Below are 13,975 nucleotides of genomic sequence, written 5' to 3'. Positions count from 1 at the left end.
ATTTGTTCTGTAAAACTTGGACTCAGAATGCCACTTGTAGCCTTGAGGCTGCAGGTTCCCCACCCCTGTCCGGGTCTTTAGGCATCACTACACAAAGGTGGAGAGGGACTGACAGTTTAGGACATAAAAATTTAAAAATCCTTAATTTGTTGCAAGCCTTCTGGCTCTAGGGCCCTGGTCTTCAGCTCAACCAGGTGTTGGCAAACTATTTTTTGTAAGGCTGAATTCTCAGCTGGGGGTGGGGGTGGGTGGGAGGTAAAAAACTGGAGGTTGCTTGGATCTGGCTCTTAGGCTGTAGTTTGCCAATCCCTGAGCAAGACATTAACATTCTTGGGAACCAATAAAAAAAGAGGCATTAACTGCTATGGTGTTAGTTGGTGAGACTTGCCTGGAAAAGCAGAAAAGGTAGCGGGTAGTTTAAGACCTCAAGAGGAATGTTTTTTTGTGTCTGGAACCCATTTCAATATGTTTGTGTTCCTTTGAGAAAGAAACAAATGTAACTGTGTACGGAGTGATACATAGCTCAGATGTTCCCAAACTTATTTGGGCTACTGGTCCCTTTAAAAAAAATTACTCAGCACCCCCCTAGAAATCTACTTTCTTTAACCCTTTAATGGTTTTTTAATTTTATTTATTTTTGAAGTTTGCCTCATTCAAAAAAATGTAATTAAAAAAAGACACTTTAAATTTAGTAATTTATTGTAAAGTTGTGGATTTTTTTCCTACATTGAAACTTTGATGCAATATTGCATCATGTAACCATAGTGTCGAATTGTAAACAAGTCATCACAGGCACGTCTTCCTGCGATGCATACTGGACTTCTTGATAATGCACTTCACACTACAGGCTTGCCTGCCAGTGCTTATTTGTTAAGACTTGTCCACTGACTTGACCATTGATTGGTTATAACTTGTATTTTATGTGTTTATTTGGAAAATAATGTAATCACTATGACTAACTCTGTTACACAACAGGCGAAACATGTAGAATTTTCAAAATTTTCTTACCTTGTCTTTTCTTATACTTTAATCAACCCCATATTTTTATTCAGTGACCCTCAATTGCACCTGAGGCTACTACAACCCTTTGGATAGGTACAGTCCCCACTTTGGGTGTCTACGTGTCTAGCTTAATAAGAAAAATGAAGTGTTCCCGGAATAGAAAAAGTGCTTTATAATGAAATGGGGGTGGGGTGGGGAACAAAGCTGAAGAAGCAAAGAGGAATCAAAATCTGTATTAGGAGGCTGAGGGTAAAAGACTAAAATGCAGAGGAGAAGGGGAAGGAGGACTACGGAACCTCTGGAGCTGTAGGAGAATACGTTATCTGATCCTCTGATTTCACTTATGAAGACTGAAGCCCAGAGAAGTTCAGTGAATTTCCTGAAGCTTAATTCAAATGTAGTGTTCCTTCTGTGCCAGTCTGGGGTAGAAGAGTGTGTTAGATTAGGAGCCGGATTCAAATTCTGCCTCAGAACCTTGCCAGCTTGTGTAACTCAGGTCAAGTCACTTAACTTCTCTGAGTCTCAGTTTTGGATAGCAGCAACAGCTACAGAATTGTTGTGAATATCAAATAAGGTAATGCCTGTAAAGTGTTTTACAAACTTTAAAAGCTTATAGAAATGTTAGCTCTTACTAACATTGTAATACTTCAAGGAGAAATTAAATAGAATTGTAGATGAAGAGAGTATTTCTACAAGGAAATAGAGTAAAAGTTAGGGAAAGGCAGTAGTGTGGGCCAAGGCTTTGAGAGTATTTTTACAAAGATGTATCAGAGAAACAGAAACATCGTAGAGGCAGTGTGGTATATACCACTGACCCAGCAATTTAAAATGGCTAAGTTTTAGAAGCAATCCTTCAATTTGGTAAAACTGAATATAAAATATAATATATAAAATATAAAAACTGATTATAAAAAATTCCAATATTTGGCTATTTCTATTCTGTTCTTGCTGATTAAATTGGAGCAGGTTTGTTTTTTTTTCACTTGTTGGCAATTCATTCTTCAAAAAGGTGGAGAGGGAAGAAAGGTAGAGAGGGAGGGCATCAGCACTAATTAATCTTAATTAATAATGCTACTCTTGTAGAAATAGCAGAAACCTTGGAAGGAAATGACATCTTAGAGTTGACAGAAGACAGCACCTCAAGATTTTATAAAGCTTAACCAATTCAAGGTATATAGTAGGTTCTTGAGAACAGATTTTTCATGACACAAATAGAAATTATTTCTATGAGAATAAAGAGGTGAATGGTTAAACAATAGTAAAGATGAATAAATGAGAAACTTGTCCTCTACCATAATCTTTTAAAAAATGCATGGAATATGTAAAGAGGGACCAGTAATTATGGACGAGATTAGTGTCTGGAGAGCTGAAAGTTCAAAATTTGCCTAAACTGGTGATGAATATTGAAGGCTTATGGAAGATCAAAGAATGAACATGAAGTTGGATGGGACAGTGCTAATCTGATAGAGAAAAGGAAGAACTACCCAACTCTTACAAAAGTGATTGTTCTTTGACAAGGGGAATAATAAATTGAAAGGGTTATTAGGGAATAAAGTCCTAAGATGGGATAATAAGAAAGCATTTAGATGACCTCATTGAATTCATTTTGTATTTTTTATTTTTTAAGGCAATTAAGGGTAAGTGACTTGCCCAGGGTCACACGGCTTTTAAGTGTGACAGTACATTTGAATGTGGGTCCTCCTGTCTCCAGGGCCCGGATTCTATCCACTGCACCATCTAGCTGTCCCTTGAGGTTAGATGAGTAGGTGTTTAAAAGAATTTGTGAATGTGATCACTGGTAATATTTTATACACCACACACACACACACACACACATACACACACACACACACACACACTCTCTCTCTCTCTCTCTCTCTCTCTCTCTCCCTCCCGCTCTCTCTCTCCCTCCCTCTCTCTCCCTCCCTCTCTCTCCCTCCCTCTCTCTCCCTCCCTCTCTCCCCCTCTCTCTCTCCCCCTCTCTCTTTCTCCTCCTCTCTGCCTCTCCCCCTCCCTCCCTCCCTCCCTCCCTCCCTCCCAAGTCCTACAAAAAGAAACAATGGTCCATGCCTTTAAGGTGCTGCTGTGATCAACATTTCTTAAAAGTACTCTGTTGGAATCTGATATGTGAATGGTGGTAATCTAGTTCTCAACTGATATTTACTGCAGCACAAAAGTGGAAGCCCTTTGCATTCTTGCTCTCAGCTTCTCCCCTTTCCCTTGTGATTTCATCGTTCACCCAGCCTCTGAGCCCAGATTCTGAAGGACCAGTCTTTTATTTTATCTAAACAGAAATACAAGCCCCCTTCAGGAGTTTCTGAAGCAACTTTTAATGGGATTTCTTCTGAACTTTGACATTGGAGTGGCCAACCAGACACAAAGTTGCTTTTGTGTTTGGTTGGCCACTCTGAATATATATCATTTCCCTTTGACCTGTGAAGTTGTCTGACTAGGTTTTTGAAGCTTAATGAAAAAAAATTTTTGAGTTAGTCATCTACTTAATGTTGATTTTATTTTTTTCCTGGTATTATAGTGTCACAACCTAGTTCATAGGGTCCTCACCTATTTTACATGTGCCAAAATGATGAAACTTGAATGTAATGGGATTAATGTTGAGTTCCTGACGGACATTATCTTCACAGGAGCAGCAGTATTCTGACAATCATAATTCAAGCCTTGACTTCAGAAATGATTACTTCTCCGTTTTTAACAGCTACTTTGAAGGTCTTACTTTAGAAGAATCATCTCTGATGTTCAAATGAAGTTGAGGGGGGAGACATTTGAAAAGGACTAAAACTCACGTTGGTTCATATCTTTACTCATTTCTGTGTACATCTACAACCATTATTAATTCATTGTGGAAGCTAACCCATCTTGTGAGAAACATGGTTGTGGGGATCATAGGACTTCCCAGGCAGGGTCAGGGAGTTAACCTGGACTAGCTTCCACTGTCCAGTGCTTCCTAGGTAGCGTGCCCTTAGGAGAATTCATGTGAAATGCCCCTTAACATGACTGTGGGCATCACAGGGTTTCCTAGGCAAGGTCAGAGAGTTAGCCTGGGACAGGTTGCTGCTGTCCATTGCTTCCCTTCCTCTAGAAGACCCATGTGATAGACCATTTTCACTGAAAGAATTCAGAGACAGAGCAGGAAGACATTAAGACACTTTTTACTCTTCTCCTGAGGAGGTGTGTGTGGTACCCCCCAGGAATACCCACCCCTATACAGAATCAGGAGTGAGGTTATAGTTCTGTCTTCCCTGGTAGAGTCAGGGTTAGTTAAATTCCTCACTTCATCTCCCTACATTCTCTCCCAGATTATGTAGGTGTGGTAGTGAGGCTAGGGTCTGAGCTGTCTGTCACCCCCCCCTTCCCCCCAGTTTCCTCCTGAGGCCAAGATGTGCTTGATCATCATCCTTGCAGATGAGGTTATGCAGGCTTTATCTTCTCCCAAGCTCCCATCAGCCTGGGAATTGTACTGTTTCACTATTTTTCAAGAACATTTGTGGAAGCAAAAACAATATCCCTTCTTATAATCTCTTTTCTGCTCATGGAGCCATCCCATGTAAGCAAGAGAAAAGTAAAAACAGTTTACTCACATCAACAGAATATGACTGCATCTTCATTATTTCACACCCTCCCTATGCAAATAAGGAAGGAGAGGTACATTTCTTTATCTCTTATTTGGAGTCCAATTATAATTATCATATTGATTTTTGAGTTTTTTGTTGTTGTCTTTATGGATATTATTTTCCTAGTTCTCTATTTATTTTACTTTGTATTGGTTTATATAGGTCTTTTTGTGCTTCTCTAAATTCTTCATATTCAACATTAATAACATAGCTGTGGACTGAGAAGGGACTTGAGGGGGCCGTCTGTCTATCCTCATTTTACAGATTAGGTTACAGATTACAGATTCATTGCCCAGAGGTCAGAGGTGGAATTTGAACCCAGGTCCCCGGATTCTACGACCTGTGATTATCTTTCCATTGTACTATTGTTCATAGCCAATTACAGTGTATAAAGATCATTGGGATTTTGCCCTTGACAAAAAGTTATCTGTTATAGATCACTATTTGAAAGCTATACAATATGCAAAGTAAATCAAAAACAGTAATGATTTTACTGTCTCAGACCTTCATTACTGATATAGATGAATAATTCTCTTCCGCCACCCACACACATATAGATTGATTTTTTTTCCCCTTGAGATGATTAGGAAATTTATGGGTCATTCAATAAAAACAGGGTTTGTAGACATTTGGGAAAGCTTAGTGTCTTGGGAAGGTTTTAATGAAAGATGCAGGGTTTAAAGTAACTTCTTGGAAGATGCCCAGATAAGTAAATGTGAGGTAAATTTGGAAAATGGTGCATTTTAATGTTAAGGAATTATCTGGAAAAAGGCCAAGAGGCTAGTCTGCTGACAAATCATTAGACAAAGGGTTATTTGAGAGGAGTGGAATAGATGTGGAAAGAAAAATGAGGCTAACCTGTTACCTGTTGGTACAGGTGAAGGATGTGATTAGAAAAAGAGATGAGGATGTTAGAACTGAGTGAAAAGCTATTTTGGGATCAGGAGGAGGGAGTTGTCCTACTGAGTTCAACCTTCTAAGATGTTGATTTTTGGTAGCATATATGTCCCCGTAGGAAATGCGAAGAGGGTCTGAGGAGGAAGGTAGAGCATATGAGGTCATCAGAATCTTGGACTGGGGATCAAAACTGAAATCAGAAAGTTAACATATTTGAAGATGTGATAGTTATGTGATTTCAGAGTTGAAGGGACTTCAGGTGCCATCTAGTCCAAACTCTCTACAGAATACCTGAGCATATGATGTTTATTTTTTGCTTTAAGAGTTAGAGCTGAGGTGAGATGGAGGAGGGTGATAACCTCTTCCTGATGAGTCAACCCACCTTTTGACCAGCTGATTATTGGGAAGTTTCTGTCAAGCTCTGAAATCTGCCTTTCTGTAACTATCCATTGTTTCTTTTTTCTCTCCTGGGGACAACTAGAACATTCTCTCTGCTCTGTGACAGCCTTTCAGATACTTAAGGATGACTAGTAGCCTGTCTCTTCTGTCTTTCTTTTCCATGCTAAACATAGAAAGTCTTTATGGAGTAGTGGATGGAGTGGAGTGTAGGACTATAGTCAGGAAGATCTGAGTTCAGATTATTTCTGGCACTTAATTTCCTTATCTGTAAAATAAGGATAATAGGCTACCTTACAAGGTTGTTGTATGGAACAAATGAAATAAAATATGTGAAGTGTTTTGCAAATTTTAAGTTTAGATAGTGTTATGATATTATTAATCATCCTCAGTTCCTTCAGTCAATGCTCACTCTTTACCATCCTGGTTACCATTATCATGGTATTCTCTAGTTTATGAAAATCTTTGCTAAAATGTGACACTCAGAAACCAAGTATATTACCGGTAATAGATTAAAAACAGAATGTAAAGGTCTATAATGAACTGAGGAATTACACAAAAATTCCTTGCTTGAGATCAGAAAAATATTTAACATTTTCCAATTATTTAAAACTTTTTTTAATCATTTCTAACTTGGCAGACATCAACAAACATGAATATGTATTTATAGAAAGAGATTGTATAACACTAAATCTCTGATGCTTATTTAATTTTTTAGGTATATATTAAATTTACAAGGTTGTTCCAATACTGCTCTGCTTGGTTGTGTTCCCTTCTTCTCTCTCTGTGTATGTTGAATGTTTTCTTCTTTCCCTTCTTCATTCCTTCCTTAAATTCCTATCCTTCATACAAAAAAAACCCCAAACAATCAAAACCCAACACTTTCCTTTATTATAAATAAGCATAGTCAAGCAAAATACATCCACTCATTGACCTTGTCTGAAAATGCACCTCTTCTTTATAGCTCTGTCAAGAAGTGAGAAGCATGAGCCATCACTCTTCGGGAGTCATGACTGGTCATTGAATTGATTCTAACTCTTAACTCATAGAGATATATCTTAAAAATTTTTTTACTTTGTTTAAACTCAGATTAAATCTTGTAACGCATATTAATTTCACTCTTTATTTTATTTAGTTTAAGGAAAAAATCTCCAAACGATTCAAGTCCCATCCTGATCAACTTGTGTTAATATTTGCTGGAAAAATTTTAAAAGATCAAGATACTTTGAGCCAGCATGGAATACATGATGGACTTACTGTTCACCTTGTCATAAAAACACAAAACAGGTAAGATTAAACAATGTAGGAATATTTTTCTTCCTGTATCTCCCTATTCCTGATAATATAGTATTTCCCCAAAATAAGAGAGTATGTGTAAACTCTGAAAAATTCAGTTTCTCTTTTATCACTGTTGACTGTAATTAATGTATTATAAGACTAAAGTTGTTTGAAATTATATTTACTAGTAGTTAGCTGGTGATTAGAGGGTTCATAACTTATTTTTTTTTTACTTGCCAGCGCTTTGCCACGCTCATTTTTAATGTGATACTGAAGCTCATTAAGGTCCTTATATGTCCAAATTTTGACTGAATTATAGAAATAATACTATTTTAAACAAACTGCAAACAATAAAATGAGACTGGAATCCTATCATTTGAAATCAGCCAGGGGTAAAAATATAATTAGAACTAACCAATCTTCTTGAAGGCTGTAACAGTATAAATTTCGCCATTTCTGACATTATGTTTGCTTTCCTGCTATCCATAAGAAAAAGCTATATTTCAAAGTCACTAAATAAATTAATAAATACTAGTTACTAATATAATTTTGCTTAATTCTTCTGAATGTTAGCAACCAGGACAAATGTATTTGAGACAGAAATCTTAGTTTAGTTTAGTAGGGCAGTAATTGATCTGATCTATAGTGTTGATTTATTTAGAATTCTTTTGCAAGGCAGTCATTTCTGAGGATAGCTACTGTTCTTTGGAACTGTGAAGTTATATTAACTTTAATTCTCAATAGCATATGTAATGTAAACCTTAATGTCAAATAGACTTTTAATAAATTGAATTACTGCTTTCCTTCAGACACATTAGCAGTTCCTTGTGGTTAGAGTAGGCTTTCCCCTCTAAATTGATAACTGATTTATCTTAGTACTGTCTCCATCTTCACTAGTACCCTTGTTCCCTTGTTCTTTTACCCTTCATTCCTTGGCAGATCCCAGCCCTGAATTCTTCCTGTCATTTACGTCCTTTGTTCCCACTAATATACTGCTGAAGAGGGGTAGAGGAAAATTGAACCATATTTAGTCCACTACAAATTTGTTATCTAACTTCAACAGTAGCACGACAGTCCTTCTTAAATCTGTAATATAAAATAAAATGTAGATGGTGAGTAGCACATAGTAGGTGTTTAATAAATGCTTCTGTTTTTCTGTCTCCTCCCAGTCCGCAAAATAGTGGCTGTTCCAGTCCCTTACTAAGTCTTCTACATCAGCACCCCCTGCTGAGGATTGTATCTCATACCCCAGAAAAAAAAAAGATCAAGCCCATTTTTATGAGCTCTCATTTCTCCTTTTCTTGTCATTTCACAAACCCAGACTTCGCCCCTTGCTATCTCTCTCCTCCTTCACTCTGATGAAGAGCTGACTTTTCTCTTTGACAAGGCCAACCCCTCTGCATGTATCTTTGATCCTATCCTTCCCTATATCCTCTAGTAGAGGATAGTATTATTCCTTTTCTCACTTTTCAGTCTCTTCCTACCTGTTGGTTCTTTCCTTTACTAGTATAAACATATCTCCCTTATCCTTTTAAAACAATTAAAAAAAACCTCGCTAGATTTTACTATCCCCATTAACTGTCATCTTGTATATTTCTCCCTCAATTTAGCTAAATTCCTTGAAAAAAGTCATAATTTATTCCTCTCCCCCCCACCCCCCCATTCTCCTATACTCTGTGTTCTGGTTTTCTAATCTCTCAATTCAAATGAATATATTCTTTCAAAAATTGACTGTGATCTCTTAATTAATTGCCCATTCTAATGACCTTTTTTCAGTCCTCATACTTAAATTCTCTGCAGTATTTGACATTGTTGACCATCTTTTAGTCCAGGATGCAAATTTTCTCCTCTGTAGGTTTTCCTGTCACCATTCTTTCTTGGTTCTCCTGCCTTTTTGACAGCTTCTTGTTAGTTTTCTTTGCTGGATCTAGATCCATGTCATACCCACTGACTGGGTGTTGGGTGTCCCTCAGGGTATCTCTCCTAAGTCTTTTCTTATTTACTTAGTGATTGCATCAGCTCCCATGGATTCATTTATCTTTATGACGCCAATGTCTAGCTAACTGTAGTCTCTCTTCTGTGTTCTAACACTGTCACTGACTATTGAATTTTAAACGGATTGTTTAGTTGATAACTCAGACTCACCGTCGTCCAAACCTACATCATCTCTCCCCAACCCACCTCTCTTCCAAACTTCTGTATTCCTGTTGAGTGAACCGTCATGTTTCTAGTCATCTAATTTTGCTACTACCCTCAACTCCTTAGTGTTACTCCACATGCCTAATCAGCGTCCACATCTTCTCATTTCTTTCTTCACAGCTCTTAAATATGACCCCTTCTGTTCACATAGTTCAAGCAAGCCCTCATTGTCTCTTCCTTACATTGTTTCATTAGACTCTGAATTGGGTGTCACTGTCTTAAGTCTCTCATTTGCTGCCAAAGTGTTGTTTTTTTTTTTTTTAAAACCATAGATCTGATTATGCAGCCCACCCTGGGAAACCCACTCAGTGGGCTCCCTATAACCTGTAGGATCAAATATAGATTCCTCTGTTTTGAGGAATTTCTTTATAAGTTGAGGAAGTTCTTTATAACTTGTCCCCCTCTTGTCTTGCCAGTCTTATACTTTATTCCCATCTTTGTACTTAAACTCCAGACATGCTGACTTGCTTGTTGTTTCTCTCACATGATGTCCCACTTCTTGTACCTTTACTTTTCTACGAGATTCTGTCAAGATTAAGCCAATTCTCCATCTTCTGTAGTACTTTCTTGATCCCCCTGATTGCTAATGCCTTCTATGAAGTTTTCTTACATCTATTTTCCGTGTTTATTGTTTTTATATACATATATAAGTTCATGGTGTCTTCCCTATTAGAATGTCAGCTCTTTGAATAAACAGGCTATTGTTGCATTTTCTTTTTATCCTTAGTACTTATCTCGTGACGTAGCATGTACTAAGTACTTAATAAACGTTTGTGGATTGATGATGATTTTTGGTATGACATAGGTCACTGAAGATTTGAAAGATGTCGTAGGCAACCAAATGCCAACAAGTACCACACTAAGTTGTGGTTAGGTTGAGTTGGAGGTTCCATTTATCACTTTTCTTAGGACACTGACCTGGAATTACTATAGATGGGATAAGTATGAAGAGATTTAAGTTCTCAGTATACAGTCAATTCCTGATGATCCACATTTGATGGGTGAATGTCCATGTTTTTTTTGTGCAAACATGGCATTATCTTAGGAAAACATAAGTGTTCTCCCTTGTCCCTCCTGCTGTTTTGCCCCTCCTGTTAGAGAAAAGAAATAAAAGTCTAAAAGATAAATCAGTTCTTATTGAAGTGGTAAATACCTTTAACACAAGCAGTGTGAATAGAAGAAGACCTTTTTCTGACAAATGACTGAAGAGTTTTTCTGAGAACCAGGAAGACCTGCTTTTGACAGGCTGTGTAGCCCTGGGCAAATCACTTAACTTTCAAGTGTCCCACATAACTTTTTAGAATTATAATTTACAAAAACAGGTACCAGCCTACATTGGTAGTGCAAGTTCCATGTCCCACTGGTGTGCTAGAAAATATTTAACCAGTGGTTGTGTGTGTGCGTGCGTGCGCATGTGTGCACACAGGATACACTTCTAATATTAATCTGCATTATTAACATTTTCTCTATTAGTTTCTTCAGTCTAGAGTCACTGGAGAGCAGGCTTGCTCTAGATAACCAACAAAACAGTAAATCAAGCCTTGATTTGTATCATTTGCTGATTTCTGAGGTATAAATGCTCACACTGAAAAATTTAAAAATTGGCTTTTGTGAACTGGTACAAATTGACTCCAGCACCTCACTTCGTATACTAGGATAATTACAGATCCAAATCTAAAAACATATGATATCCTAACAGGAATATTTTATTTTAAGAAGAATGTGACATCAGTAGGTAGTTCCCAACAGAATGAATCTAATGGTGGACACTTTTAGGTCCTGGCCTTTCCTGGCCTATTCCTTAAATTATACCACGTGTGCCCCCACCCTTTATAAATATGTAATAGCACTTGGTGAGTAATCTGCTGACCTGATTGATAGCAAAGAACTGACTAGAGAATTATTGGAATCTCTTATCTGGTAAACGGGGTAGGATGATAAGCCTTTGATACTAAACTTAAGTGGTTTTTAAAAACTTGAGCAATAGAATAAAGGATCATAAAATACAGTGCTGAGTTTTACTTCAGATTGATGAAGAATATGAATGATGATTTAATAAGGAAATTTAGCAATCTACCCTAACCTCTAATTTCTAGGTTAATGCTAAAGTGCTCTAAATTTGTTTGAAGAGGACTTCAAACAAACAAACAAACAAAGCCAGCCTTTAAACATACATGGATTGATTTGCTACTTGAAGTGGGGGATTGTCATGAAGTCAGTATAATAGTAGGCTAACAAAACTCTAGGAAGGAAATTAATTTTTTTATTTCCATGGTGGGGTTTTTGAAACTCTTTTCAAAATAATTAAAAGTGATGAATTTTGCTTCTTAAAGTGATCAGGGGGTAGAGTCAAGATGGCACAGTAAGGCAGGGGCTTACTTGAACTTTCTCAAACTCCCTTCTAAACAGCTTTAAAATAATACCTCAAATTCTGGAGCAGCAGAACAAATGGAAGGTGTGGGTAAAAAGGAGGTCAGCAGGAAAGATCTGCTCACTGGGGTAGTGGTGGCCTAGAGAACAGTGCAGCACAGGCGTACCCCTGGCAGGCCAGCAGTGTGCCTTAGGAACAGTGGTAGCTTTGGGAGCTCTCAGCCTACAGACAACTGGTCAGAAGGAGATTACAGGGGACCTTTTGCCAGCATTGGGTTTAGGACCCTGTTGTCTCACAGTTTCAAATCACAGTCCTAGGGTGGAGAAGCACTGACCTTCTAGGGTTTGTAGCTGCAGAAGAACTGTGACCCTGGTCTCAGGTTCAGGCAGAAAAGAGCACTGACATGTTCAGTCTCAGGAGAGCAAGACCCCAAGTCAAAATTTCAGGGTCATACGCAGAGAAAACACTTGATGCCACAGGGGAGCAAGGGTGCTGGTGACAGTTCCAGGGTAGAGAAAAGTGCATATGGTTACTCAGAGACCAGAGCACAGGCCAGAAGAGGAGTGACACTACTGCTCTTTAGATCATACCATGTTAGAAGAACTGAAAACTTTTGCCTACCCTCAGAACTAACTCATAAAATAGCAGCATGAGAAATTTGAAGCTTGAGACAGTGCCCCTGCCACTCCAGGAGCAGAGCCTAGCTTTAACATAAAGTTATAAGTGAAAGAAATAGGCCGAGCAAACAGCAAAAACCAGAACCTGACCATAGAAAGTTACTGGTGACAGGGAAGGTCAAGACACAAACTCAGAAGACAAGTAAAAATGGTTCCATGCAAAACTAAAGAGAAAAATGTGAATTGGTCAAAGACTTAAAAAGAATTCCTGGAAGAGCTCAAAAAGGATTTTTTTTCTTCCTCTGTTAATTTTTTTTAAGTTTTATTTTTTTTAATTAATTTTTTAGTTTTCAACATTCATTTCTACAAGATTTTGAGTTCCACATTTTCTCCCCATCTCTCCCCTCTGCCCATCCCAAGACATTGTTCATTCCAATTACCCTTTCCCTCAGTCTGCCCTCCCATCAGTTACACCTCTCCTTTCTCTCATCCCCTTCCCCTTATTTTCTTGTAGGGCAAGATATATTTCTATACCCCATTGCCTGTATATTCTTATTTTCTAGTTGCATATAAAAACAATTTTTAACATTTGTTTTTTAAAACTTTTGAGTTCCAGCTTCTCTCCCTTCCTCCCTCCTCACCCATCCCCAGTGAGAAGGCAAGCCATTCAATATAGGTTATTCATGTGTAGGTTACGCAAAATATTTCCATAATAGTCATGATGTGAAAGACTATATTTCCTTCCATCCTATCCTACCCTCCCATTTATTCCTTTCTCTCTTTTGACCCTGTCTCTCCTCAAAAGTATTCATTTCTAATTACCCCTCCTCTCATTTGCTCTCCCTTCTATCATTACTCTCACCCCACCTATCCCTTTCTCCCCTTCTTTCCTGTAGCGTAAGATAGATTTTCATACCAAATTGAGTGTGCATGTTATTCCCTCCTTCAGTCCAAACCAGTGAGAGTAAGGTTCACTCCCTCTCACTGCCCTCCCCTTCCCCTCCATTGAAAAAGTTTTTTCTTGCTTCTTTTATGTGAGAAATAATTTACCCCACTCTTTTTCTCCCTTTCTCCTCCCAATATATTCCTCTCTTACCCCTCAATTTTTTTGTAGATATCATCCCTTCATGTTCAACTTACCCTGTATCCTCTGCTCGTATGTATATAATTCCTCCAACTACCCTGATGCTGAGGAAAGTCTCAAGAGTTACAAATGCTATCTTTCCATGTAAGAATGCAAACAGTTTAGCTTTATTAAGTCCCTTATGATTTCTGTTTTCTGTTTACCTTTTCTTGCTTCTTTTGATTCTTGTGTTTGAAAGTCAGATTTTCTATTCAGCTCTGGACTTTTCATCAAGAATGCTTGAAATTCCTCTGCTTCATTGAATGATCGTGTCTTCTCCCTGAAGCATTATACTCAGTTTTGCCGGATAGGTGATTCTTGGTTTTAATCCTAGCTCCTTTGACCTTCAGAAGATCATGTTTCTGAGTCCTTTTATCCCTTAATTTAGAAGCTGCTAGATCTTGTGTTATCTTGATTGTGTTTCCACAATACTCATTGTTTCTTTCTGGCTGCTTGCAATATT

The 13,975-nt window shown here is 37.9% G+C and overlaps 1 protein-coding gene across 4 annotated transcripts in view; it reads left to right on the top strand.

Moving 5' to 3' along the window:
* The window catches only part of UBQLN1 (ubiquilin 1), a 60,324-nt gene that overhangs the window by 25,862 nt on the left and 20,487 nt on the right, over positions 1 to 13,975 (top strand). For all 4 annotated transcript variants that reach the window (XM_072605367.1, XM_072605361.1, XM_072605351.1 and 1 more), the window contains exon 2: positions 7,060 to 7,211. In XM_072605367.1, coding sequence (XP_072461468.1) covers positions 7,060 to 7,211 — 152 coding nt within the window. The remainder of the gene's footprint in view (positions 1 to 7,059; positions 7,212 to 13,975) is intronic.

Source organism: Notamacropus eugenii, chromosome 1, assembly GCF_028372415.1.
Source record: "Notamacropus eugenii isolate mMacEug1 chromosome 1, mMacEug1.pri_v2, whole genome shotgun sequence".
Taxonomy (NCBI): Eukaryota; Metazoa; Chordata; class Mammalia; order Diprotodontia; family Macropodidae; genus Notamacropus; species Notamacropus eugenii.
The sequence above is the reverse complement of the archived record's forward strand: the minus strand, read 5'-3'. Positions and strand labels throughout refer to the sequence as shown.